This window comes from Alligator mississippiensis, chromosome 13 (assembly GCF_030867095.1).
Source record: "Alligator mississippiensis isolate rAllMis1 chromosome 13, rAllMis1, whole genome shotgun sequence".
NCBI lineage: Eukaryota > Metazoa > Chordata > Crocodylia > Alligatoridae > Alligator > Alligator mississippiensis.
In genome coordinates this window covers 16,185,943-16,212,263 of record NC_081836.1, presented here as the reverse complement: position 1 = coordinate 16,212,263, position 26,321 = coordinate 16,185,943, and the positions used below count along the sequence as shown (strand labels likewise).

The window sequence follows — 26,321 nt, the reverse complement described above, 5'->3', positions numbered from 1 at the left end:
GACCCGCCCCAGCCCCCCGCTCCTGCTCCCTGACGTGGCCCGGGGTCGCTTCCCCGCAGCAGGCGGGAGCACGAGGCGGACGCGCGACGCCCAAGCCCCGTCGTCCCCGCGCGGCGCAGGGGGCTGCCCGCCGCTCCGTGCCTCCTCCCCAGCAGGGACGCGAGGACCCAAGCCCGCGGCTCGGCCTGCGGGAAGCGGGGCCCCGGACACGCGGCGCCCGGCCGGCGGGGCCCCGTGGGCCAGCCAGGACTACCGTGAGAGCAGCTGGGCTGGAAGCGCTTTGGCCGAGGAGGGGGCTGGGAGCGAGGGACGCGGGGCTCGGGCGGAGGCTGGCGAGAAGGGGCTGCCGGGCTGCTCGCGGGGCTGTTTGGGGGGCACGTCCGACACGAGGCGGGGCGGGGCGGGGCGGGGCGGCGGCACGGCAGAGGGGCCGGTTCAGCACCGCCGGCCCCGGGACAGCTCCGCCCGGCCGGACTCGAACCCTGCGGGCGTTTGAACGGAAACCGGCCCCGCCGCCCGGGCTCCGCGCCCCGGGGGACGATGGCTGCCGCGGCTGCCCGCCCGCCAGGCTCGCTCCCGGGGGCTTGCTGAGTCCATCAGAAGAAGCAGGATGCCAGGTTTACACTAAGCCACGGTTTCTCTAGAAATGCCGGGGAAGTGGCTCATCCTCCTGTCGTTAATCAGCCAAACTCGGAGCAGCATACGCGGTGAGTCACTCGTGAACCCTGGACATGAAACACCCGGTCCCGGCAAGACGCTGTGCACAGCTCGAGCTTCTCGGGACTCCGAGGGAAACCCTTCTTACCCGCGCTTGAGAAGCTGACAGCCCAAAAGCTGTCACCTTCTGTGCATTGGTCAAAGGAAATGATTTGCTGTTTCACAGAAACAATGGAAATCCGTGTTTCCGTGAATTCAACAGACTTCACATTTCTAACAGAAATGCCACGTTAAAAATCAAAGGATGACATTTTTTTCTCTCCCTAACCCACAGAAAACCGAGCTGTTAGATTTCCAAAGAAAGAAGATCTCTGAAATGCTGTTATAATACGGGCACTAATCTGGTCTAAGTTTTACCAATTTTTTTTCCCACATAACTGGAAAAACTGAGCCAGATGAACTGAGCCATGCAACTCCTTTTCCATCAGGAATCTTGATGTTGCCCCATTTCATATGATATGTATGTGTGTGTATATAAATATGAAATGAGGCAACGTGAAGCATCCTCACTGGAAAAGGAGCTGCGTGTGCGTTTCATCCGGCTCAGTTTTCCAGTTAGGTGGGGGGAAAAATGGTAAAGCTTAGACCAGGTTAGTGGTTATGAAAGAAACTCAAGCAAAATCTATTTCAAGATTTAATTTTGTTTTAACTTAATCAAATTATCAATCTGTGCTGGGCAATTTACTTCACCATGGGTCTGTGAGTCCCTTAAGCAAGATGGATCTGATAACAGGCCTGTTAAAGACAATGGGTGTTTCTTTTCCATTAACTACAACAGCCTGTGGGATTGGGTCTCATGGGAGCCCCTGTGTGTGGAAGGCGTTTGACCTGCTTTGGATGCAGTTGCCAGGCACGTTGTAAACAGTCTTTCTTTCCAGATCCATACAAGCAGGAATGTACTATGAGGGGAATCCAGTGCCATCCAAAGGCAATTTGTCAGCAGGATGAAGTGCAAAACTATTTCTATTGCCAGTGTCTGCCAGGATATGGAGGTGATGGGACTAATTACTGTCAAGGCAAGTTAAAGCTTAGGCTACATCTAATGGCATAATTGGAGGACCTCCTTTAGGTAGATAGAAGCATGGGCCTGTGAATGAGAGTGAGGGCATAGGAGTCAGGACTTCTAGGTTCCTTTTTCTGCTTTACTAATGACTAACCCTGTCACCTTAAGCAAGTTACTTTACCTTTCTGTGCTTCAGTTTACATCTTGCTGGTTGAGCTGTACTAAGTCCTACCTGCTTCTCAGGATTGTAGCAGTTTGGGCTTATGAAATGCTGTAAGAACCTTCTCCGGAAGGCAGTACAAATGCACAAATAACCTGTTGTCATTTGTATAGGCAGTCAGAGCTCAGCTCAATAAACACAGAACTAGCCAAAGTATTAGCCAGGACATGTTGGCCTGTCCAAGCATGAACACTTCCTCCCCTGAGCAATCTGTGCCTCGAGAGGAAAGCTTCCTTTGCTGTCCTCAAGGGGAAATGCCCAGCCCATTGCATCTCTCTAAGTCTAGAGAAGGTGACAGCAGGACTGCATGGGCAGCGTGGCCTAAGTCGGGACTGATCTGACATTGTCTACCTGCACTGAGGTGACCTAATAAAATGATGGTAACAAGCAGCTGCAGATAAATGCTGTACCATGATTATCAGGTAAAGATGATCAATGACCTCTTTCTGCTTCTAGACCCTGGCATCAGCATAACAGCACTCAATAAAACTGCTTGTGATGCCTTCGGAGAGCAAGTATGTCTCATCAGAGTAACTCCTGGAAGGAAAATCACTTTCCAAATCTCTGTGTCTGGGGACTACCAGCCATACATGATCAGTTGGTACAAATTCTACTCTGCCCAAGGACCCCAGTTCCATGGGTAAGTTTTGAACAGTGCTAGTTCTATGTCGTAAGCCTGGGACTATATGAATATATATCATGTATTGACATGCATGTTGTATGAATATATGATTTACAGGTTGGACTCTAATTGTGTAACTGTACCAGTTCCTGTAATGAAGAAGTTGATCTTTATAGGTGGTGATGGCATAGCTGGAAATGGTGATAAGATTAGATGCAATAAAATTATTGCCTTGACCTTGGCAAGAATTCAAACCAAGCATAATGTAATCAACCTCTCTGCCATGCAGAATGAAATTCCTGGCTGCGTAAAGGGCCAACCTGAATATTTGAACTACTTGCTTCCTACATAAATCCTTAAAACTAGCCTTAATGGAGACTTACATACAGGTTCTCTGCATTGACACAGCAATTTTCAAGAAGAGTTTATCTGCAACCACTTTTTTTTTTCCCAGCTTTAGTCCATTATCAATCAGAGCAGCTTGATATCTACTAGCCAGGGCTACTTCAAGCTGCTGCAGAGAGCACTGCTAAAGAAAGAAGTGTGCCAGCTGAGTTCAGCAAAGCTTGCAGCACCTTCTCACTCCTGATGTGCCCCTGGAACACTGCCCACTGGGACAGAAGCAGCTGAAGTCAAGCTGACAAAGAGATGCTTTTTTCTCTTTCCTAGAGGAATCTTCAGCTGCTGCCTTAAACATTTTTAAGTCCCCTCAAAACTGCAAAGGATGTAGTCCACAGCTCTCTGGTCTCACCAGGACTCCTCTTAGGGTCAGGGAGAGTTTGAGTCAAACAGTGAGCACAACACAAGACCTGGCAAAATATTTATAAGCAAAAGACCTTTAAAGCCCTAGAAGACAGTAATTGGTTATGGGAAAGCTCAGATTCAGTCCCCAGTTCTATCTTTGGCCTCCTAGGACAAGTGACACTTCCCTAAGATACAGGGCACATTCAGTATGATGATGTTAGCAGGCAACCCCCTTAGTTACCTCTGCTCTTTTTTGCAGTTATCGAAGGAGGCTGGAACTGACTGCTGAGCTGTTCCCAAAGATGGCTCTGGCCAATCACCATCTGGAGCTGAAGCTGTTTTCTATTGATGAGGATGATTTTTACCCAAATATGTTCTGGGCTGAATTGGCCACAGCAAGGTTGCCTGATAAACAGGCATGGATTGAAGCTTATGATTTTACTGACTTTGAGAGGTTAAATCCCTCCCACTTGAGATACTTTTTTGTACTGGAAAGGCTGCCAATAGGTAGGAAAGAGCTACAGCTACTAGCATGAGAGTGCCCTGCCCTCTTCAGGGTGAGCACAGGCATCTTCAGTCACATTATGCTTATTTCTGTTCCCTATGCTACGTAGCTGGGGGTTGTAATTTATAGATTGAAAAATGTCTGCAGGGGTTTGCTGTGGTCACAGTATCTGTACACAGATGCAAATGCAGTGAGGACTCATCAGTTTCTGGGTCCAGACTACCAGAAATGGCCAACATGTACTCATACCAGGTGATGATAATTTACAAAGTGGTGTGGGTGCTACCAGGCTGAGCCCCAGAAGTTTGGGATTTCTAGCAATCCTGCTCTTCATAAGACATCCTTCTTTTTGCAAACCAGCACACTCCAACAGGGAATCTCTAAGGGGTTAGTTTTGCCCTACAAGGAAAAAGTAAAGCACTTGAACATCTACATCTTCCTGTGAAGGCAGCACCCTGAGTAGAGACTCATTTGTTATGTTCATAGCTTTCATTTAGACTTCTATATTCATCTAGACCCAGACTTGGAGTGAGGAGGTCCAGTCTGATTTCCATTTATGTCATTGAATATATGTTGTATTGGATGCTGTAAAAATAAAGCTGCTTATTAATATGATCGTAGTCCCCTGACCATGGACACTTTAAAGTGTTATTGTTTCCACCAGAAAGCTCTATGTATCTCCTTGTGTATCACTGGTCATTAGAGGCTGAACCTCAGTTGGTACACAAGGGAGCTGGCAGCGAGCACTGAGGACATCTAATTTATCACATATTTGTCTCTGACAATCTCATATAGACTGGCGAATAAACCCAAGGCATCTCAGCCTATGGCTTGTTAGTTTCTCAGAATAACCTTGTACTTTTGGCACAGTGAATTGGTTGTAATCCTTTTAGAACCGTGGAGGAGCCACTCTGAATATCCAGTGGTCTTGTTTATTTTCCATTTTTTTGCCTGTCCTTTCAGAGGTTGGTGAGTTCTTGGAAGGAGATACCATTACCATACAGCTGCCTCAGTCTCTCCATCTGTCTCCCATCAGCTTTGTGAAGTGGACCAAGCAGCCCTCCTCCCTGATGCTCTTTGGTTCCAACACAGTAGTGCTGGCCAATGGGACAGAGGGGATTGAGATGAAAAGAGTAAGGTATGACTGTAACCTCATGCTTTTCCAATCTATGAATGACAGATTTTTATATTTCCTTCTCAGTGCCCATCAGTAACAGACATCCTCACTGACAGGGGGCTTGGTTATTTGAGGAGAGGGGAACTAACCACTAACATGGCTAATGTCACCTATTGGTGCTTTTAATAACTTCCTAAGAACATGTATTTTCTTAAATGATTAAGAACAGACATAGCGGTAGAGAAGGAAAAGAAATGAAAGTTGGTGATGAACTGAGTTAAAAGGAAAGCAGTCACCTGGGAGAATGTCTCCTTCTTAATCCCTTCTCCTTTTGCACTTGATCTCTTTCCTCTTTCTCCTAGTTCTCTTCTGACTCTTCTGGTCTGAGACTAAATTCAGGGAAACAGCTGAGCTCCTAATGTCCTTTTCTGCTAACTCAGGAAGAAACCAAAGTGAGAAATGTGGACTTTCTCTCTGTTTTACCCTCTCTCAGGAATAGTGAATTTGGTTACATCCGAGCTCTTGTCTATGACTTCATCCCTGGTGTTCCTGGAAGGGTTGTGGTTGCCCAGAGGCTTTTCTTCATAAAGAAGGGTACTGAGTATTTTTAACTTTATGGTACATTATCTTTAGACCATCTTGATTGCTGTTTGACTTCCATGCCCCCTCTCCCTGTCTTCAAATCACGATAAAACCTCAAAGGCTGCTAGCTTTAGTAAAACCACTTTAGTTTAAATTGTAGTGGTTTCTTGCAAAATATATTGTTTGGCCAATTCTTCCTGACAATTTCCACATAGTGTATGGATGAAACCATTCCCTAGCCTCGCTCATTAGGAATTTTGGCATGTGCATTTGAAAAGGTGCTGAAAAACTGGAAAGTGTATGAAAGAGGGTCACAAAACAATTCAAGAGCTGGGGTAAATGCTTTACAAGGAGAGGTCTAAGGAATACACTCTGTTTAGCTTATAATGAAGCAAGTCAAAACTTGATTGACATACTTTCCTGGGATGAAAGTATTGGATATTATTTAACTCCTCAATCTGGCAGAGAGGGAATCTGAGAGCAACTAGAATTGAAAGGCATGATGCATTAGAATACTAGAAATAAACCACAATTTTTGGGTAGTCCAGGATGCCAAGGGAAGCATTGGACTCTTCAGCTAGTCCACATTAAGACTGGATGCCTCTTGACAACATGCATTACTAAGGTCAGAGCAGGGGGAACTGGGGTATATCCTATGCACATGCTGTACAGATTAGGCGAGATCAGAGGGTCCCACTTTTTTTTACTGCATACCAGCTTTCAGATTTACCAGCTGATTGTGTACCGCTATCAGCATGCATTTTATAGTTTAACCCCTTAAATGCCAATTATAATGCAAATTAAATCTGCCATTACACAATTTCTCTCGCGTACCCCCCAAAGATGTCTTGTGTGCCCCTAGGTACGTGTACCACAGTTTGGGAACCCCTGGACTAAATGATCTAATGGTCATTTCAGGCCTTAAAATCTGAGGTGGTGAATGATTCTATAAAACAGCATGTGACATGTTTATATTTAAAAAGTCAAGCAAGCCTTCTTGTCTTGAATTAGCAGGAAGAATAAAACAGATCAGTTACTTTACTGTGTCTGAGTTCTTGCTTGGATTTGGGTTTGGGCACATATGCATTTACTTTATTTCTTCAGATATCAGCAAAGTATGCAGTGAGTCTTCGGGTGAAAAGTATTGTCACTGTAACCCTGGATTTGAGGGAAATGGCAGCCACTGTGTGGGTAAATATTTATGTACTTGGCTTTCTGCAAGTCTCTGATTATGTGAACAAAGTCAAAGGAGATACAGGAGATCCTGTAGCATTCGGCCATTCAGTGCCTCATACTAAGCAACTTACATTCAACTTCCTCAGTAACCACATCCCATGTACACATACTGAGCCATGGATCACATTTTCTTTGATTGCTCACAAAACTGTTCCAATGTCTCACTAGGTCAAGGACCCATGCTTGGGTGCAGAAGAAACCCTGGAGTGCATACAGATGTGGGTTTGAGTGAGCTCAGTGGGTTCATACACAGTGATGCAGGTGTAACCATTGTATCTGCTGTACAAATGGCAGTACAGCTCTTAGTACCTAGCTGTTCTCTACCATAAACATATTCACTGCTTTCTGCTTCTAGACAAAGATGAGTGTATGGAAAGAACGCCCCGAAAGTGTCCCCCCAAGGCTAACTGCATCAATTTGTATGGATCTTACCATTGTCGTTGCCCAGCAGGATTTGAAGATGGATTGTACAGCTGCACAGGTGAAAGAAAACAGGCTCCCAACTCCAAGGACATATTGTAATCAGACTAGCTTATGAGCTAATCTCTTGCAACTGTTAGGGTTAGGAAAAAGTTTGTTTGGTTTTTTTTAAGCCTGCATAATTGAAATAGGTAAACAAAGAGAAGATGGGCTTGTGATACAGGGCTCAAAGCAAGCAGTGGATGTGGCATTTGGATAAACTCAGGAAAAGGCCAGGCTGGCAGATCTATCACAATAACTCAGACTTGGGGAGGCCATTGGAAACCAAGTCCCACTCCTTGCTGGGCCTCCAGTCAAGCCAAACTCAAGCCAAAATCCATGATGCTTCCCCTGGGTTGGTGTGTCGGGTGATTTTTTTTTTTTTTGTGAGAGTTCTGTGTAAGCTGCATTTTAAGCGAGAAAACTTGGTGCAGGTTTCTGTCCCCTTTCTAGATATAGATGAGTGTGCAAGAGGCACCCACAACTGCAATCAGGATGCTACTTGTCTGAACACCCTTGGCTCCTATTTCTGCATATGTCAAAGTGGGTTTATTGGTGATGGAGTTCACTGTGAAGGTAAGGATACAGAATCACTCCTTACCTATGACTGGGAAGGGTTGAGGAGCAAAGTGTTTCTAAATCTGGTGCTTTGTTTTTTTGGTTGTTCTGTGTGGTAGCAAAAAGCAGGTGGTTGCCATGGTCTCCGTGGTCTGTGTGCACAGTCACCTGTGGGTACCAGAACCAGATACGGATCCGCCTGTGCAACCATTCGAAGAGTGGGATGCACTGTGAGGGGTCGTCTGCTGATGTCAAGCTCTGTCCCAGTCTGGAACCATGCCCTAGTGAGTCTGAATATAACTGTATGCTCAGGACAAGAGAATTTAGTATGAGCTCAGCTGCCGCATAAGAGACCATAGTAACTTAAAACTTGTTTCATTCAGGTTTAAAGATATGGAGATTTAGCTCGAACTTAAAGCCACACAGGAGTGAACAGTGGTAACACTGATATCAAAACAGCTTTTACCAGTATAATTTAATACTGATGTAACTGTTACATCTATTTGTCCACAGCCAGAATATCCTTTGCATGACATGCCGCTTTTATCCTGATGTCAACTGAACAAATTGGGACCCCATTTAACTGCACCTTATATAGATATTTTCATCAGGGCAAAGTGGGTATAAAGCACTTCTACATCAGAATGAACACTGCATCAGCTTGCATGGGTACAAACAGCTACAGAAGATCCAGGGGTCTTAGTTGGCAACCTTAAGAACAGTCTTTCATCTCCTGCATTTGATGGAGAGAGAACATAATTGGATTGGATGTGGTCATGCACTTGCCAGCATGTTCACACACACCTTTTTAGAAGTCTGCCTTGCTTGACGAGGCTTGCTGAGCCATGATGTCACATCCTCACATTGTGACACTGTCACAACACTGGTGGTGATAACTGAGTATGCTTTAACACCCTCCAAGCCCAGTTTGGAGTGTGTCCAGAAGCCTCAACAATTATAGAACAAGTGGTCACTCTCCTCCAAGTTTCCAAATGTGACAACCAAGACCATAGCTTCAGCAAACTCATAACAAGGAGTCAAGTGGAGACATAGCTCTGCTATAAGTGAGTGCAATTCCCCTGGCTTCTGTGTCCTGACTTACTGTTTCCCATTATCCTCAATGATGTGAAAACTCATTAGTAAATCTTGGCACGTGCCGTGCAGGAACACTCCAACACACATCACTACCCATTCAGAATGAAGGAATTCAGGATTTCTGAATTCAGGATCAAGGCAGATGTCAGGCATGAGGCCTAAGGCCTGTCACCTAGGTCAGGGAAGTGAGAAAAACTTTTGTTTCCTTTCAGCAGCAAAGAGTCAGTGGTCAGCATGGTCACCTTGGTCAGCATGTTCACACACCTGCTCTGGGATTAAGAAAAGAATCCGGATGTGCAATAGTCCCACTCCCTCCCAAGGAGGCTTGCCCTGTGCTGGGTTAAAGGAGGAAATCGCCTTGTGCAACAAAAGATGCCCAGGTACAGCTTCCACTCTGGACCCTGTAGCATGTCACCAAAACATCTGCTGCTTTCACCAGTGGCAGGTGAGACCAAGAGAGAGGCTTTTTGCAAAAGCAGTGTCAAAAGCGCTCTCATTTCATCCTGTACTTTTCTCCCCACTCCTAACTGCTGTCTCTTTCGGTCTTCCTCCCTCACATAGAGACACATCTTCTTTACACTCAGATGCTCAGAACAGGGTGCATTTTCCTACATGCCAAATATGTCTCCATATTAAAACCTCTTTTGTGAAGTATTCTGGTGGTGATCTCTACTCTCATAGTCGCCATGGCTGCTTATATCTGAACTGCTGCTCTGTATCTTCACCTGATTTGGTCTATAAGTTGTTGGGGTTTTTTTCAGAGCAGGATTCCTGTGGGTTTTTTTTTAAGTATTTGTACATTGTCAAGTAGTCTCTCTCCGTGGCTATGAATAATAAAATCATGTATAATAAGGATGGCACCAGACGAAAAACTGGCAGACCCCAGCTGTGCATGAACAGATTTTCAAAAGTTTATTTGAAGTTCTCTTAAATATGAATGTCAAAAATTTAGGTAAATATGACTAAAATTGGTAATGTCCATGTAATAATACTGGTCTCTGTATCTCAGTTGATGGAATGTGGTCCCCATGGACACCTTGGACTCCTTGTCTTATCTCTTGTGGGCTGGGAGTGGTGAGCCGTTCTCGTTGGTGCAATAATCCTGCCCCACAGCATGAAGGAAAAAACTGCACTGGCCATGCACATGAGGAAGGCACTTGTGGATTTCCAGTAAGTCACAGACAACTGTCTGCTAAAAGATTTTTGCACTTGTACAATCTATTCCATCTGTGTGCATACTGGATGTGTATATTTATTTAAGCACCAGTCCCAAGTTATTGCCTGTTTACATCGTAACAAATCCCTATTATTTGTACAAATATCTTAGATGCACAGCATCTTTCAATGATATCAATAAATTGTATTCCCCTTTACCTGTACCATAAATGGTGAAAGGGAGGCAGCTTTTAAGGGGCTGCTGTTGGAAACCTTGAAAATGACTGGAAGTAGCCCGTTTCACAGCTGCTGCCGCTCCTGCCTTTCAATAACAGCCCTGACACTGACCGCTAGAAGCTCTGAGGATGAGGGGAGCTAGTCCCTTCACAGGCTATAGTGCTGTAATAGCCCAGTACTAATGGTGCTGGGTGCTTGAGGAACTCATGTTTATATAAGTGCACGAGCGGGGAAGCGCTCAGCCCTTTTTTTCAGTTCTGAGACTATGGGCTTAAAGGGAAAGCCCTGTGCTTCTTGGGGAGAGAGTAACAGGCTACAAGCAGATTCAGTGATTAAGCAGACACAAAAATACTATTGGAAGTAGTAGCAGTATTATATGATGATGATTAATACAAACTAATGTAGAGTGCGGTATCTTGGGCGTTGTAGCATCCCCCCAACTATCCACAGAAGTGAAGGAGAAACAGGCCGAAGTAGTACTGGACCAGAAAAGCTGCCACTGACTGGGTCAGACCATGCACCCACCTCGCCCAAGGGCAGGGAGCAGAGGCTGAAAGGGAGTGAACTGGGCACAGCCCCCACTTACAGCCTCCAGCATCTCAGGCCAGGGAGGTTGATGCAGGGGCCTTGCCCCTGCCCCTGCTCAATAGCTCCTGACGCAGCAGGAGAGCACGGCTGGCCCCTGCCACAGCCCTACGCCCCCGTGATTTCCCCTCCCTCCCCCCGGCCCGGCCCGGCCCGGCCCTCAACACCAGGCTGATCCTGACGTACTCATGAGTAGCGGCTTGTGCTGAATCCCGAGGGGCCGGGCCCGAGGCCGGGGCCTTCCCAAGGGATCTCCGTCCGTCCAGGCACCCGCGGGAGGGTTGCTAGGCCGCGCCGGGCTCACGGCCTCCCCCTCATCTGTCCGCAGGAGAGCGTCTGCCGCTACCTGAGGAGCCCGCGGGGACCGCGCCCGTGAGCGCCCCGCCGGCCCGGCTCCGCGAAGGAATAAAGGGACGAGATTGGACAACGCGGCCCCGGCGCTATCTTTGTTGCGGGGCGGGGCAGACAGCTTCTTGCTTCCGAGGTCGCAGACCTAGAGGGCGGTGAGGGTCATGGGGGCAGGCCGGCTTCCGCTTCCGGGGTCGCGGACCTGCGGGGCAGCGAGGTCACGAGGGCGCGGCCGGGGCGGGCCAGGCCCGTTTCCGCTTCCGGGGTCGCGGGGCGGCGGGGGCGGGACCGCGGTGCAGGCCGGGCCCGCAGCCGGCCCTGAGGCGCCTCCGCCCGCCCCCGGGTCCCCCATGCTGAGGGGGCGCCCCCGGGCCGGCCCCGCCCGCGCCCCCGCCCCGCGCGGCCATGGGGCGCAAGAAGAAGACGCTGCACGACTACGCGGCGGAGTTCACGGACCTGGGCGTGCGGCGGCACCTGCTGGAGCCGGGCGCGGGGCCGGGGTCCGGGCCGGCGGCCGCCGTGGTGGTGGAGACGCTCTACTGCAAGTCGTGCGAGCTGCCCATGCGCGTGCGGCGCGACCGCATCCTGGAGCACCTCTCGTCCGGCCGCCACTACCGCAACCGCCGCCTGCTCAAGCAGCACGGCCCGCGCGCGCCCGCCCTCGCGTGAGTCCGCCCGGCCCCGGCCCCGGCGGGAGGGGAGCCCTGCTCCGCCTGCGCGGGTCCCAGCCCGGGTCAGGCCGCAGCTTCCTCCCGGTGACCGGTCTGAGACGGGGCCCCTCGCTGGGCGTGACTGTCCGTGAAGCTGCGTGAGCTCGGCTCCCTCGGGCGCCGGCTGTGGACAGGGGCTTTGGTGCCAGCGGGGCAGGGCAGCCAGAGGCTGCGATACAGATCGCACCCTGGTCTGTTTTGAGTTAATTGCCCTGCCACTGGGCCTGCGAGGCTCAATACAGGCAACAGGTTTCCCCTGGGACAAAGTTCTGGTGTCCTACGACCAAGCTCACCGTCCCCCCCCTTAAGTAGCTGTGAGGACAGGTGTCCAAGTTGTAATCGTATTGGTCTAGAGGAAAAAGCAATTGGGACTCATAGTAGAGATGATACCTTTTTTATTAGACCAACAAGATTTTTGCAAAAAACCAAAATATCTTTAATTGCAAGCTTTCGAGCACAAACACTCTTCATCAGGCATTGGAGAAAAGACTGTAAAAGTTCTCCTGGGTAGAAAGGAAAGTTCATATTTCATAGAGGAGTCAATAGGTGGAAAACTCCTCTGGGCAGGCAGTTCATAGCTGGTATGGGAACAGCTGTGGAGACAGGTATGTGAAAGAAACACTTAATTGGCTAATTTGAGGTAATTGCCATTCAAGCTGCCTGTTGAAAGACTGTCCTCTACCCTGTTTTGATGCGAGTCAAAACCCAGGACAGTCAGACCTGGAATAAACCTGAGAATAAAAATAAAGTTGGATTTATCCTGGGTCTGACTGGGTGTGCATCTGCAGGATCCCAGGAAAAGGGTTTGTTTTTTTCCCTGAGAGGAAATATGGCATCTGTTTTTAGCCTGAGATAAATACTTTCTCTCTGGACAGTTGCACCTAATTAGTGTTAGTCGTTATTGATTCCAGAGAGGACCTGCCTTGGAAAAGGGCTGTGCCACTCCCTGGTTTTGACTGGGATTGGTCAGAGCCAACTCAAATGCATTGTCTGTGTTTTTTACCCACCGTGACTACAAACAGTTGTTGCATTTGTCCCCAAACAGACCAGTTCATCCTGGGACAAAGTGCAGTCATTCAAGTGTCCATCTGTGAGATGAACCATAAAAAGGTTCATGGGATAAAAGGTACAAACCACATCACAAAGCGTGTCCTAACAGTTGTCCTTGGATTGCATCAGTGGATCAACAGCAGGAAACCTTGTCTGCAGTGCATTCAGGCACTCATATCTTAATGGAAAGGCAAAGAGTACACATGCCAGTCTTGGGATATTTGTTATTTATTGTTATTTGCAATATCTGTACCTAGTCTGTAGTATAGTGGTTCTCAACCCCATTAAACTCAAGGCTCCCCTGCCCCCTCCCCCAGTGTCAGCCATTAGTTTTCAGAAAAATAATGCACCAATTCTTCTGTTGCAAAAAACTCAGAAAGCCCACAGCTGGTCTAGATGTTTTTGACACTGGTGATTCCTATTTGAGATTTATGGGTCTATCATGTGAATCATGTCTGTACACCTAACATTGCTTAGCAACTCATGACATCCCTGAAAGGATCTTGAGGCACCTCGGAGCGAAGCAATACACTAGCTGAAGATCACTGTTGTACGGTGTCCCCTAGTAATGTTTGTCTTTGCCTAAATTGTCATGAAGATGTTGTCTTGAATAAACAGCAGGATTGTTTTTTTTTTTTCTCCCTCCTCCCCGCAAACTTCTTGCTGCCTTCTTTATCCTTGGCGAGGTAGAGGAGTGAAAAGCTCCATCCAGATCGCAGGGATTGGAGGCTCTGTCACATGGCATATTTGTGACTTTACAGCTGAAGTTTGGAAAAAGTCTGTCCATATAAACACACAAGCTGAAATAGTCCCCAGAATTTTGAAATGTGAGACTTAAAGAAATATTTTCCCCCATTTACTTGTTAAATAAGCATTCCCTTGTGGCATTCAAAGCTTGAGTATTGAAGTGCAATGGAGGTACAAGTTCCAGTGTTTTCACAGCTGTCTAAGCCAAGTAATGCAAAAACAAAGGCAATGAAAAAGGCTTTTCTTTTAGTAATTTCACATGGTTTTGGAAAGTTGGACAAAGAACTTTTTTTAGAGTTGGTTGCATGCTTTTAAATTGTATATGCTGACTCAAGGTTGCTCATTTCCCAGTTAGTTTGGACATACTGCAGATTACTGAATTTTATGGCTTAGCTAGCAAGTAAGACAAAAGAGCAAGTAATAAATCCTCACAATGCACTTAATTTATTTTGACAGTTGTTGTTTAAATGGAATTACTTGGGAAACCTTATGGAAGAGTAGAAAGTGCACCCTGTGCTATCTTTGTGAGAGTGTGATAACGGTAACAGTTCATCAGGGTTTTGCATGGAAGATGGGGGTAATAGTTTTCTTCATACATAGCTAACCAGATCTGTAGGCAAATAGTATGTCAATCGAGCGATGGAAGAAAATCTGATTAATTTAAAGTCAAGTGCCTACAGATATCTGAGGTTCATCATATTTACTCAGTTTTTCAGTAAGATATTTTGACCTGTTTTGTGCAAACAGCTTTGTTCTGTTTGATTGTTCCTGAAGTACCAGAAGCTTCCTTAAGACTTATTTATCTCCCTTTTATCTAGATCTGCAGGTTCAGACCTTGGTACTGGGCTTCCCATGCAACTTGACACTCCTTCCCTGCTCTCTCAGCCTTCATTTATTTTCTCAGCCAACCCTTGCATCACCAGTGATGGCACCAGCACCAGCTACAGCATGGTGCCATCTCCACCTTCCTACCACAAGTCATTGATCCCTGTTCATCTCAATACCATCAGCTCTACCACTAATGTCCTGTCTGCCAGAGAAGACCAAACACCCTCTACCTCTACCAGTTACCCGTCAGCATTTGCTGCCCTCCATCTGAGAAATGCACCTGCTCCCCCAAAACAGAACAACCAAAAGCTTGTTATTTCTGAGGCCTCCAACAGTGCGATTTGTGGAGGGGCTGTGGGACAGTACATTGGTACTGGGACTACAGGAAGCAATATTGGTCTTGCCCTCTTTGGTGTTGGGCTTGGGAACAAAGCATTGTTTCAAAGTTTAATGGAAGAAAATAGTTGCTGTTTACTCTACATTGTTGAGGATCAGCTACTAGACGTGGAACGTGCCTTCAGTACTGAATTCCTGGCCAACACCAGGGTGCTGCGGCAGCAGGATGCCGACATTGTGCTCAATGATCAACGGTACAGTCCGCAAATCACTAATATGCATGTTTTCTTAAGGAACTTAACTTTTGAAGGGCTAACAGTGTAACTTCCTTACTGTCTTGGGGAAGTTTCATTGGTACTGGCATGCACTTGCCTTTTGTTGGATCTTGCTGGTCTAACTTCCTGCTCATGACATAAGACTGAACTTTTATCTGTTTAGTCCTCATGACAGCTTCTTGCAACAGCTATAGATTAACTCAAATTGCATTTCTCTTTAGTAAAGAAGGTGGAGGGAGGGTGACATATTCTAGGATCTTGCTGGGAAGCTTAGTTATCTGTGTGTGCTTGGGGCTCCAGAAAGGACTGTGGCAAGCTAGAGGCCTGTCTCTTTTGTGGACAGAGATATAAGGCTATGTCTATGAACAAGTTCCCTTTTCCATGGTGTCATGTAGCTTCCTTCCTGACTCTTGTCTTTTTTCTCCCAAGCAACTCGCTTATTGAAGCAGTAGAACATATGTAGAATTAAAAAGCACTGTAGGGATCCTTCAGTGTGAAGGGTATAGTGTAAATGTGCAATAGTATGCTTTTATCAGAGCTCATTTTACATCTTGGGGGAAGCTAGATTAGTACTACAAAAACAAGCTCACTGGAGTTCTTGTCAACTTTTAAAGAAGGCAGCATTTCAGAATTCACAAACCTTAGAATGGAGCAGTGTTCCTGAGAGAGGGAACTTTGTAGTACAAATTCTAAATTTAAAACGCATTAAACTATTAGTATTTTTTTCACAATTGCTCCATGTAAAGTTTCTTTAGACTTTCCTTTCTGATTTGTTAACATGGAGGGTGCAAGTAAGTTTTGAAAGACACCTCAGAAAAGTTTTTTCTGTTCACTTTTAAGATAGAGACAAAAGAATGCTATTTAAATATGTGGTGAATATATATTTTTTCTAAATCTAAATTAACACTGTCTTTATTACTTAAAAAATATGAGACTATACACTATGAATGAAGACAAAGATTCATGTAAAACTCCACTAAATGTAATGATTTAAATCTGTTTCTGGTACCATTACCCCAGAACTTTGAGCCCTTATAAGATGAGAGAGAGTTATTTTGTCAATGTGATTTTTTTTTTTCCTTCTTGGAAATTAGTGGTTTCTTCCCCCTCCCTTCCTTAAATTAAGAGGTTTCTTATCATTCACAAAACTTGATCTCCTTCCTTTTGACTAGTTTGTTTCAGCAAATAGTTTGTCTCCACCTAACAACTTTTTCTTAATGCCTGCAGTGTCTCTGGAGCCATTATTTGTTCACCTCCTGAAGCAGCCTCAGAAATTGTATTAGATGCTTTGCGAGCGGGTAAGAGGAACTGTAGCAGACTTACAGCAAGTTCTTTCATTTTTAATCTGTGATCTGTTCTGGGTTGGGCATACTGAGTTAACCAGGCATGTACTCAGAGATCAGCATTTATCAGGGTTTTCATAGATTCATAGATGTTTGGGTCGGGATGGGCCTCAGTAGATCATTGAGTCCTACCCCCTGCCCTGGAGGTTATTCCACCTCCAGTGATTAGTCACTTGTGGCCTCCTCATTTGTACCTTACAGTATCCCTTGAGGCATGTACTGAATGTCTAATTGCATAATTAGAAAGAGAGAAGTTAGTCTATAGAAGCTGCTGCCCTAAAGACTTTCCATGCAGCTTGAGTATGTACTGGGGTCCTTTTTTAAGTATATGTAACTGAACTGTTCAATTGGATTAGTGCAAGAAGCAAAGGTTTTTTGCCAGTATCTTTTATTGAACTAATGGTATGGTTTGATGAAGACACATTAGACAAGCTTGCAGGTACAAAGTGTACTTTTCCAGGTCTGGGAAAGAAGCAAGTGCAACCTAAGCTAAATGGCTTGTGTTTAACTCCATATGTACAAAGAAATAATTGGAAAAATACAGCTAAGAATAGAAGCAGATGAGAGTCTATGAAATTTGCAAATGGTTAATGCACTGTAGCTTTGTGGATAAGTAGCAATAACAGCCTTCCTGAAGTTTCCTGAAATGTTGTTTCTGGACTGTATTGATGTGTACAATATTGCAAGGTATAAAGTGTTCTGCTTGGATTGTGTCCTACACATATTCAGCTCTATGTTATGTGACATTCTGCATAGGGAAAGGTGTGTTTTGCGAGAAGCTGCCCAGTTTAGACAGGCAGACAGCAGAGGCTTGTTTTGACGAAGCTGCCAGATGTGGAAGACCATTGGTCTGTGGATTCTACAAGTAAGGACCCCATTTTATTCAGCTCTTTATGTGTTAGGGAAGTACAAGTGCGAAGTAATGCAATTCCAATTATTATCTGCAAACTTTCTGTATTTGTTTTCTAGCTATTTAACCATAATTTTGATTAAGTTTACTTAGTATGTGGCTCATCAGAGTATATATATTGTATACTTGCAGCTTCAGATTAATTCTTCACACTTCTTGGAGATGCAAATCTTTTTTATATTTGGCATAGCATTGAAATTAATTTAACCATATACATTGGATTGAGTGGTAAGAGAGTACAGATGGTAAGTGCAATGAGGCTTCAGCACTGGAGGTGCTTAGTAAAATGTTACTCCAGTCTTTTTGTGGTGGTGAGATTTTGTAAAAATTACTGACGCATTCTTCTGGGTAACTCTGGTGTGTGGTGTGTGAGAAAATGAAGTAGGAAGTTACTTTTTGTGATATACAGCTTCTTGATTTTGCACCTATATAGCCTTTGAGATTCACTTTTGACTGCACTATTTTGCAAAGCATCTAGTTTTACAACTATATCAAGCTGGAAAAAACAGCAGTGTTACACCTTGGTTACAAACCAGTTTGGCTTCACAGATTATTTCTTGTCATGTTGATTATGGTTGTTTTCTTTCAAGCCCAAGGGATTTACAGCTCTTTTTGACTGTTTTTGTTGTATAATTTTGGAGAAGGAAAAGAAAAATATTATTGGAAGTGAATTGGCTCTGCTTTTTTCAAAATACTGCAGGAAAAAACTTTCTATTAGAAAACATTCAACATTTATTTGCATAATATTTTGAAAATACAGCTTTGTTTGATTGTACTCGGTATGTTTTATGGACTCACTAACTGAATCTTAAAATCTTGTATACACTAAAAAATAATGGTCCTGTGCACCCTATATAATAACATGAGCTGCAAGTAATGAAGATTTTGAGTATTTACTTACCTTGTGAAGAACCTAGCAAGAAATTACATAAGCTACCATTGATTTAGCCAGGCCATTTGAAGTTAGAGAAATTCATCCTATACAGATAGCACATTTAATACTTGCATATAAAACCAGAAAGATACCTATTAATCTATATGTAACTTCTTAGGTATTGCTTATTAAACATTTTATTCCATGGTAGTTTAATCCCTGAATTGAAACTCTTAGTACAGTAAAAGAGTTATGGCAGGGAAGAATTTACTATGAATTTCTGAAACCTGCAAATTGCTGATCAAATGATTTCATCAGAAAATTGTACGTCACATTTGTCTTAAATTGGTAGCCACATGTGGTCCAGATCCTTCACTGCCATCCAGTGTCAGGCTGGTGGATTGTCATGGATGACTTCAGTGTACTTAACCCCATTCTTTTCTGCATGCTCACTTATCTGTGTTGGCTGTCTTTCCACAGGCGCTTTGATCCAGCCATGCAGTTCTTGTATAAAAAAGTCCATGACAGCCAGGCACTGGGGAGGATTCATCGGATATCAACGGTTAGCAGCATATATCCAGCGGCTTCTCTTAGCTTCTTAAAAAAGTCAGGTACTAAGTAGCTTTCTTAAGAAGAGGTTCATTCTCTGAAGGCACATTGGTTGACCTTATTGCATATCCCAGTGGAACCTTCTGTGTGTGTATGCATATATCCCTAAAGTACATTATTTTCCTCTTAGGGAGGGGAGGCTCTTTGACACTAACCACTTTTTTGTGAGGGAGTATTTCTGTATGTTCTTCAGGCTAACTTCTGAGATGATTTAACATTGGCTTTCATGCAGTGCAGAAATATAAACTTGCTCATAGATTTTATAGGATTTACATCTTTTAGTGTGCTCACTTTTTCCTCTTTCAGGTGGGATTTTCTATAACGCTGCTGTACATGACATTGATATTATCAGTTTGTTACTGGGGGAAAGCGCACCAGATACAATATTTTCTTTGGGACATGCATTCTGCGCAGGTGAGACTAAACTTCTCCACTACAGTGTCATTTCATTTTCTAGTTATTCCTTATTTCAGTGCTGTAAATTTAAAAACAAATGTATGTGAAGTTGTAAGATATAGAGATATGGGATTTATTGTATATTATTTTGTAATAAAAGTAAAAGTGTGGAGTAGGGTGTCACCTGATGAGTGGTGAAGAGGAATGTAAATGGATTGGTGTCAGTGGTAGTAAACGTGTTTGGGATGTTCTGTCTTTCCCACCAGGCTGTGTGATTATGATCTAGTCGCCCTAGTGCCTCTTACAAAATACAAGCACTTTCGTACACTAGGGATTTGCTGGTTTCCTTTATTTCCAAGTCTGAGTTGGTGTCTCTCGTCACTCAGACATGGCCTACTTGAAGGATGCAGACACTGTAGCAGTCAGCATGAAATTTCCTAGTGGAGCCATTGTTACATTGGACGTCAGTCAGCACTGCACTAAAAGCTGCGATCAGAGACTAGAGGTGTGTTTGTTTTTTACGTAATGTAAACTTTTCTCTGATTCCTGTTTGCATGGGGGACCTATTCTTTTTTTGTGCCTATGTGCATACACACCAATGCACTACACAGAGCACCATGCAGCTGAGGTTACAGTTACAGTTTTTTGCCTGTCCTGCTGTCCTCTTAAAATTAGCTTCCACTTCTGGCAGCCAAATTCTGCTCTTGTTTGTGCCTTTGTGTATCTTATGGAGTTGTTAACAGCAATCAGACAGGAATGGAATTTGGCCCTGATTTTGTCTGCTTTTTCAGGTCCCTTGAGGATGAAACTCTGCATACAATTTACCCTTGTTTCATCAACTTTTTTATTATGGGCACAGCAAGCCAGGTGTTATATTCTTGCAAGCACAAATAACAAAAAGAATGGGTCTAAATGTATTGGGCCAAAACCCTTTTGCAAATGGCCTAAGTTTATGTTGATGTACAAGACCACCAGAAACACTGAGATGTCTGCGCTGGACCTGGGGGAGAAAACTGTTCATTAAATCCTAAAATAAGAGCAGCTCAGTAATCCAGTCCAGCAGACCAGATAGAATTTTAAAGCCAAGAGGCATGTTAATTTATAGTACTTTAACAGGTTTTTATTTACTTCTTTTTTCTTCCTCTCACTGTTTTCCAGGTCCATGGTTCTCAAGGATCATTACGGGTAGATAATCAGAATCCCTTGGGAATTACTGAACATGGAACCTCTGTGTCCATCTGTTCACAGACCCAGGCTGACCGGTACCGGGATGCATACAGAGAACTCTTCCGACATTTTCTAAGGACCCTCAAAGGTTAGCAAAATCATAAGAAAAGCCATAACCAATGCTGGTTTATTTGTAAGAGGAATCTTGATACGATTTGGATTTGGCTTTAATGGAAATGTGTGTAGAAAATGGTTCTAAAATCAATGGCAGTTTGGAGTTTGTTTATTCTTGAAATCCCAGTCTCTGGATGAAAGAGGGAATTTAAAAGCAGATGTCTTTATATGAATGTAAAGCCCCAGGCAGTCTGAACAGTTTGAAAAGCAAAAACTGTTTACTAGGTGAAAACTCTAGTTGATTAGGGTGTATTAAAAATGATAATAAACTTTTCCCTGCCAACTACCACATTTACTGGAATATAAGATGATCCCAAACATAAGATGATGCGTCAATAATTTGATTCGGTACACGGAAAATTAAAAAAATTGTGATAACTTCCCAGGTATAGAATCAAATTATTGGAGGTTTGCTTGAATTTCTCCCCTTCCCACTGCTACAGCAAGGAAATAAATCAGGGAGTCAGGTAGCCCCCTTGGCCTGTGCCTCCCAACTGTTTCCTGCTGCAAGCCCTTCCTTCCCCCTCCTCCCCCTACTGCTTGCTGTCAAACCCTGCTCTCCCTGAGTACATGGAAGTGAGGGGCAAACTTTAAAATACTGTACTGGCCACTGATTTTGAAATAAACATGACTAGTAATTTGCATATAGGCAAATTACTATGAGTACCCATAGACTTAGTTTATCCAGAATTGATGCATTTTACCTTTTTTGAAACTGCTGCAAGTTTTAGCACAGGTACTCCATAAACACACTTTTAAGCCGTGCTTTTGTACCTATTTATGCATAATACAAATTATGCATGTTATTAGTCCAAAACTAGAAAGCTCATTATTTACTGTGTAGTTCATGGTAAGTAAGTTCCCAACAGAGCATTTCAAATCGTGGTGACCCCATAGCTCAGCACTACTCAGTATGTGCATGTACTCCAGATACACCACTTCCACCCCCAAAAGGATCCATATGCTAATTAACGCCCCCACCACTCGTGACTGGCACTGGGTGATCTTGTCATGAGTCCTGGGATGTTCCAAAAATGTATATGCAGATGAGGCACAGGGCAACATGGTCTATCGTGGAGGGTAGGACTATGCTAATCATATGTGACAGGCTAAGAGGGGGTAACAGAGGGATTCTGGGTGAACTGTTTGGGGTCCCATTTGGTGATGTTTGCCAGATATTTAAACTGATGAAGAGCCAGGAATCATTGGAAATGAGAAAGGAAGGTACAGCTCAGCTGTGGAAGTAAAGAGGATGTTAAAATGTATTCAGTGTAGTGGCTTACCAGGACTTTAAAAGGAGTCAACACTGAGGAGGACTGAAAACAATGGATATATATTACCAAAGGATACTGTTATCTAAACAAGATATTGTTTACATGGGCTGCATGTCTGCCAAGGGATTTGGAAATATTTGAAGCCCCAGAAGGGGGTGGAGGATGTTTGCCAGTAGTAAGTACGGCCACTTATGGTTCTGGACTGGGTCATGGATTTGGAATTTGTTTTGGCTAATTTGGCTTGGAATACGGGAAATTAAAAAAAAAAATGGGCTGCACTAGCCTAGCCTTGTGGGTCTTGAATGATTCATGGATTTGGAATTAATTTGACTGATTTGGTTTGGACATGAAAAGTTTTCCTTTAAAAACAAAAACAAAGAAAAAGTATTGCTTCTGGACCTCCTGTGGGCTAAGATCAAGTGTAGTCACTGCACTGATTCGTTACCTGAACTAAGATGGATTTGAATGGCATTGTATAGTGGAGGGTGCACCCCGTCCACTGCACTGCAAACATGACGCCCTACAAGTTTTGTAATTAGCTTCCCACGGGCCAAGGCCAGTTTCCAGTGGGAGGATCTTGGCTACATGTCTGCTTCATGGAAATGGGGGACTTCTCTCTAGCTTGCTCCTGTGGCCTTTGGTTAAGAGCAAGTGAGACTCTGGGGAATCCGAACCCCAAGCCTCTGGGCTTGGGCCTGCACGTAGGATGCCCACCAGTGGATCTGAGAGTATCTGAAGCCCCAGGCTGAAAAGTCTGGGGTAGAGGATACTTCCCTGCTGTAGCACCACATGTGGTGTTTGAACAATTGTGTGTTGCTTAAGAGTATTTGGTACTGATTTGGTTAATTTGACCTGGAATAAGAAAAAAGTTCCAAACAAAAAAGTCATTTTTGCTTAACTGGCAGGAGAGATACCATGGTATAAGTCCAGGTGGTTTCCTGCTGTGATTGGAAAGGAAGATCCCCTTCTTGACCTCTGAATGTCCATGTGTAATAGAGGGTGGAGACCTGTCCTTGTACTGCAGGCGAGGTCCCCAGGAATGATCTGGACTACACACCTATTTTATGGAGATGGGAGATTTCCCCCTAGCTTGCTCCTTTGGCCTGTTGGTTAAGGGAAGCAACACTCGGGGGTATCCAAACTCCAAGATCTCCAGGCTTGAGCCTGCATGTAGGATGTCTGCCATGGCTTTGGAAGTATCTGAAACCCCAGACTGAAAAGTCTGGGAAAGAGGATACTTGCCAGTAGTAGTACCACATGGATTTGAATGATTGATTTCTGCTTAATTGATAGGTTTCATAACTGATTTGGCTAATTTGACCCGGAATACAAAATTGTAAAAAAAAAAATCAGCATTTTTGGCACCAGAGGAAGGTGTGGAGCTTGTTCCAGCCTCTTCAAGTGCTGGCTTTGTATTGTAGTACCTTCAGGCCTGGTGCTTGGTCCCTCCAGGGAGAACAACTGCCCATTTTTATTTGTTTATTTATTTATTTTTAAGGGCCACACACATTGGGGGAAAGGGAGGGAGAGAGGTTCCCATCACTTTATTTGCCCAGTATGTGCCATGTATTTTATAGTCATGCTCAGTGTGGCTGCATTTAATCAACTTCAGAATTGGTTTTCATTACTGAGCACACGCTGCTTTTGTCAGCAGTTAAATGATAGACAATGTATTTAACAAGGTTTCCTTGTACGTGAACGTAAAACAAGGAACTTTTCTCCCCTGCTGACTGTAGGAGGCTGTGGTGGGGAGACCTTGTCTTATATTTGAGTAAATATGGTAACTAAAATGCTGAAGTGGATGGCACTGGCAGCATCAGAACCCAGCAAATAGTCAACTTCTGTTGGATATATATGCAGCGCTCCTGGGTGATTTGTGTATGCCCATGGACAGAAATTGGCTTAAAAACAATAATATTTTCAGTGTTCAATACTTAGTGTTGGGTTGAATAAGGTTTTATGGCAGTTTAAACTATCAGAAACCAACAGTTTTTACTGAAATCTGGCAGATCCTGCAAGTGGCAGGATTTGATATACTAGGTAAATGGAAGAAACACTGAAAGTATTTAATATTTATTCCAGCACACAGAGCCTGGGGCTCCCCACAGTCCAGAAATTTGGCAAGGGAGTGGTGCTACCTCCCCTGCCAAATTTCTGGATGCATGGGGAGCCTTGTGGACCAGATGACATGGTGCTGGTGCCTGCAGACTGGGGTTGAACACTGCTGAAGTAGACAAAGGGTAAGGGGGGAAGCAAGCACAAGGCAGTGAAGTGACTCGAGCCTCAGGGAGGACCTGCAGCAGAGCAGACAGTAGGGCTTCAGACTTCTGGTTTTGCAGCCTGATGCTCTTTGTACCAGTGCTGCCTTCCTCTAGTAACAGAGTCTTGTTTTTCCAGGCAATGAACTCCCTGTTATCACCAAAGAGCAGTTTCTCTGGACGATTCAGGTAGCTGCGGCTGCTGAGCAGTCCTGGAGGAACGGATCTGCTGTCGACTTGCGCAACGAAGCAATAGATGTGTCAGTAATCAAGACTGAAATCATGTGATGTGCACTGCTGCTTGAAGTGAAGGAGCTGTCCAGAGACCTGCTAGAGAGCGCACCTCTCTATCTAGTGATGTTCCCACTGTTGTCTTAAAACAAAAAGCCTTGTTGTGTTTTGTCATTTTCATTGGCGATGCCCAGAACTTGGAGCTTGTTTTGAACTCCATAAACATGCAGCGCTCCTGTTGCTGATGTTTTGGAGGATGTTATCCGGGACCCTTAAAAGAAATGATGGAGGCTTTGTCTGCACTGGCATTTCCCTTTTATATTATGGAATATTATTTCCTTGACAGTGGATTTCCCTGAGGCTGGTCATAACGTGGTAAGGATATGCTGGCATTTCCTTTCTGAGGGAGTCAAATCCAGGTAATGGAATAGAATTTTCTTGGTAGCAGACCCCCCTGATGCTGATTGCGATGTGGTAAGGAAATAGAAACAATCCTTTGTGGTTGTGAAGACTGTGCAATTAATCTCTCATGGCAGCTTTGTAAATGAGATGAAACTGTGATGCTCAAAATGAGGAAACAAAGGTACGTGTATGGCCCATGCCGCACACCTGATACTGTGTCGTATGTACCCCTCTTACAGATTGCACGTTTCTAGAACTTTGTGTTCTGGTCTTTGCTATAAATTTGGAATTTATAGTAGCTGAGAAGTATGCATCTACTTCTTTAGGAGAGGGCAAAGCTGGCAGAGAGATTTCCTGCCATTCTGGCTGTAGTGTTAGTGATGAAAGATTTTTGTGGGCTTAGACTGTCACACAGAGCACAACCGTACCCTTGGGCATTTCTAATCTGAATAGTGCATCACTATTAAAAATAAATAAAGTTTTATGTTTCAAAATACTTCTGTGGATATCTGTGCAGTAGCTCTGTACAACATCTGTTACTAGGTGATGTCACCTGGATTCTACAGTGCATCAGGAGAGGCCGTGCATAAGCGGTTTTGTGCTTCAGTGTTTCTCTGTAGGGCACTGATTTGCAGTTCCTTTGCCCTGAGTGGGGGAGGGAGTCCGATACACAGGTTTTTAAGAACGTTTTGGGGGGGTGGGAGGGGGTTGTTTGTTTGTTTTGTCTAGCACAGTGATTCTCAATCAGGGTGCCTGGGATGCCTTGAGATCCTTTCAAGAGTGCCACAGGGTACCACACAACATTAGCACTGTTACATTTATAAACAGGGTTTAACTGCATTAAACGAAGAGATTTCAAATAGAAATCCAAAGTTGTGGTCTTTCTGAGGTCAAAAAAATTATAAGCTAGAATTTTCCCAGGGGTGCCTCAAGTCTAAAAAGGTTGAGAACCACTGGTCTAGCAGATTGTGATTATGCATCACAGAAAATGATAGTGCCTTCCACAACAGGCAAGTCTGCTTTGAACCAGGTTATTTGTACCTTTTTATTCTTACGTTGAACTTACTGCAAATGTATATATTTGACTATTTTATTCTGATCTGTATTGGTCAGACCCTGGTTTTCAAGATTTGGAAAAAAGGGTTGTTTTTTTTTCAATGGTATTAAAACAACATTCTTGCATTGAATGTGTTGGTAGCTATACATATTGTGTTTTTTTCTGGAAAAATAGTCTTTACTGTCAATTTAATTTTTATATATGCAGTATATATTACTAAAACTAGGAATAGTTGTGACATTTATAACTAAGCACAGTTCTCTTGTGGAAATTGTTTTAAACAGTGTGGTTTTTTTTTTTTTTCCAAACCTAAGAAAAGCTGTGTATTAATGATAAACGCTACTCTCTATTTCATGCTATATCTTTTTGGTCATTTATTTGAAAGATAGTCAAAAACACAACACAACCTACATTCTGTGAATGAAACCCAGGTAGCTACTTATTAAAAGAAAATATATTTTTTTTCTTTTGTTGAGATTTGTTTTTGAGTGAATGTT

General features: G+C 44.1%; 2 protein-coding genes and 1 long non-coding RNA gene across 8 annotated transcripts; 2 read left to right on the top strand and 1 right to left on the bottom strand.

Moving 5' to 3' along the window:
- Window positions 1–425: 425 nt before the first annotated feature.
- Window positions 426–11,262, top strand: LOC102560027 (uncharacterized). 4 transcript variants are annotated; one of them, XM_059716832.1, is made up of 13 exons: window positions 426–707; window positions 1,596–1,733; window positions 2,397–2,580; window positions 3,566–3,813; window positions 4,775–4,949; window positions 5,422–5,522; window positions 6,615–6,701; window positions 7,102–7,227; window positions 7,659–7,781; window positions 7,883–8,047; window positions 9,071–9,238; window positions 9,868–10,028; window positions 11,164–11,262. In XM_059716832.1, the coding sequence occupies exons 1-13, from the start codon at window positions 647–649 to the stop codon at window positions 11,209–11,211; spliced, it is 1,785 nt and encodes a 594-aa protein (XP_059572815.1). In that variant the 5' UTR covers window positions 426–646; the 3' UTR covers window positions 11,212–11,262. The 4 variants fall into 4 exon arrangements, with proteins under 4 accessions (XP_059572815.1, XP_059572814.1, XP_019349481.2 ...); XM_059716831.1 differs by lacking the exon at window positions 11,164–11,262 and having other exon boundaries at window positions 9,074–9,238; window positions 9,868–10,118; XM_019493936.2 differs by lacking the exon at window positions 11,164–11,262 and having other exon boundaries at window positions 9,868–10,118.
- On the bottom strand, window positions 10,049–11,723 carry LOC132244671 (uncharacterized). Its single transcript, XR_009456382.1, has 2 exons — window positions 11,640–11,723; window positions 10,049–11,385 (listed from the first exon to the last, which is right to left on the bottom strand). It is a non-coding gene; the product is annotated as an uncharacterized LOC132244671 (long non-coding RNA).
- Window positions 11,463–26,299, top strand: LOC102559803 (D-glucoside 3-dehydrogenase). 3 transcript variants are annotated; one of them, XM_006270291.4, is made up of 9 exons: window positions 11,466–11,848; window positions 14,509–15,108; window positions 16,357–16,427; window positions 17,229–17,337; window positions 18,737–18,867; window positions 19,172–19,279; window positions 19,648–19,766; window positions 20,420–20,576; window positions 24,274–26,299. In XM_006270291.4, exons 1-9 carry the CDS (start codon window positions 11,589–11,591, stop codon window positions 24,420–24,422), a joined length of 1,704 nt encoding a protein of 567 aa, XP_006270353.3. In that variant the 5' UTR covers window positions 11,466–11,588; the 3' UTR covers window positions 24,423–26,299. The 3 variants fall into 3 exon arrangements, with proteins under 3 accessions (XP_019349486.1, XP_019349484.1, XP_006270353.3); XM_019493939.2 differs by lacking the exon at window positions 19,648–19,766 and having other exon boundaries at window positions 11,464–11,848; window positions 18,737–18,818; XM_019493941.2 differs by lacking the exons at window positions 19,648–19,766; window positions 20,420–20,576; window positions 24,274–26,299 and adding an exon at window positions 19,528–19,618 and having other exon boundaries at window positions 11,463–11,848; window positions 18,737–18,818.
- Window positions 26,300–26,321: the final 22 nt, after the last annotated feature.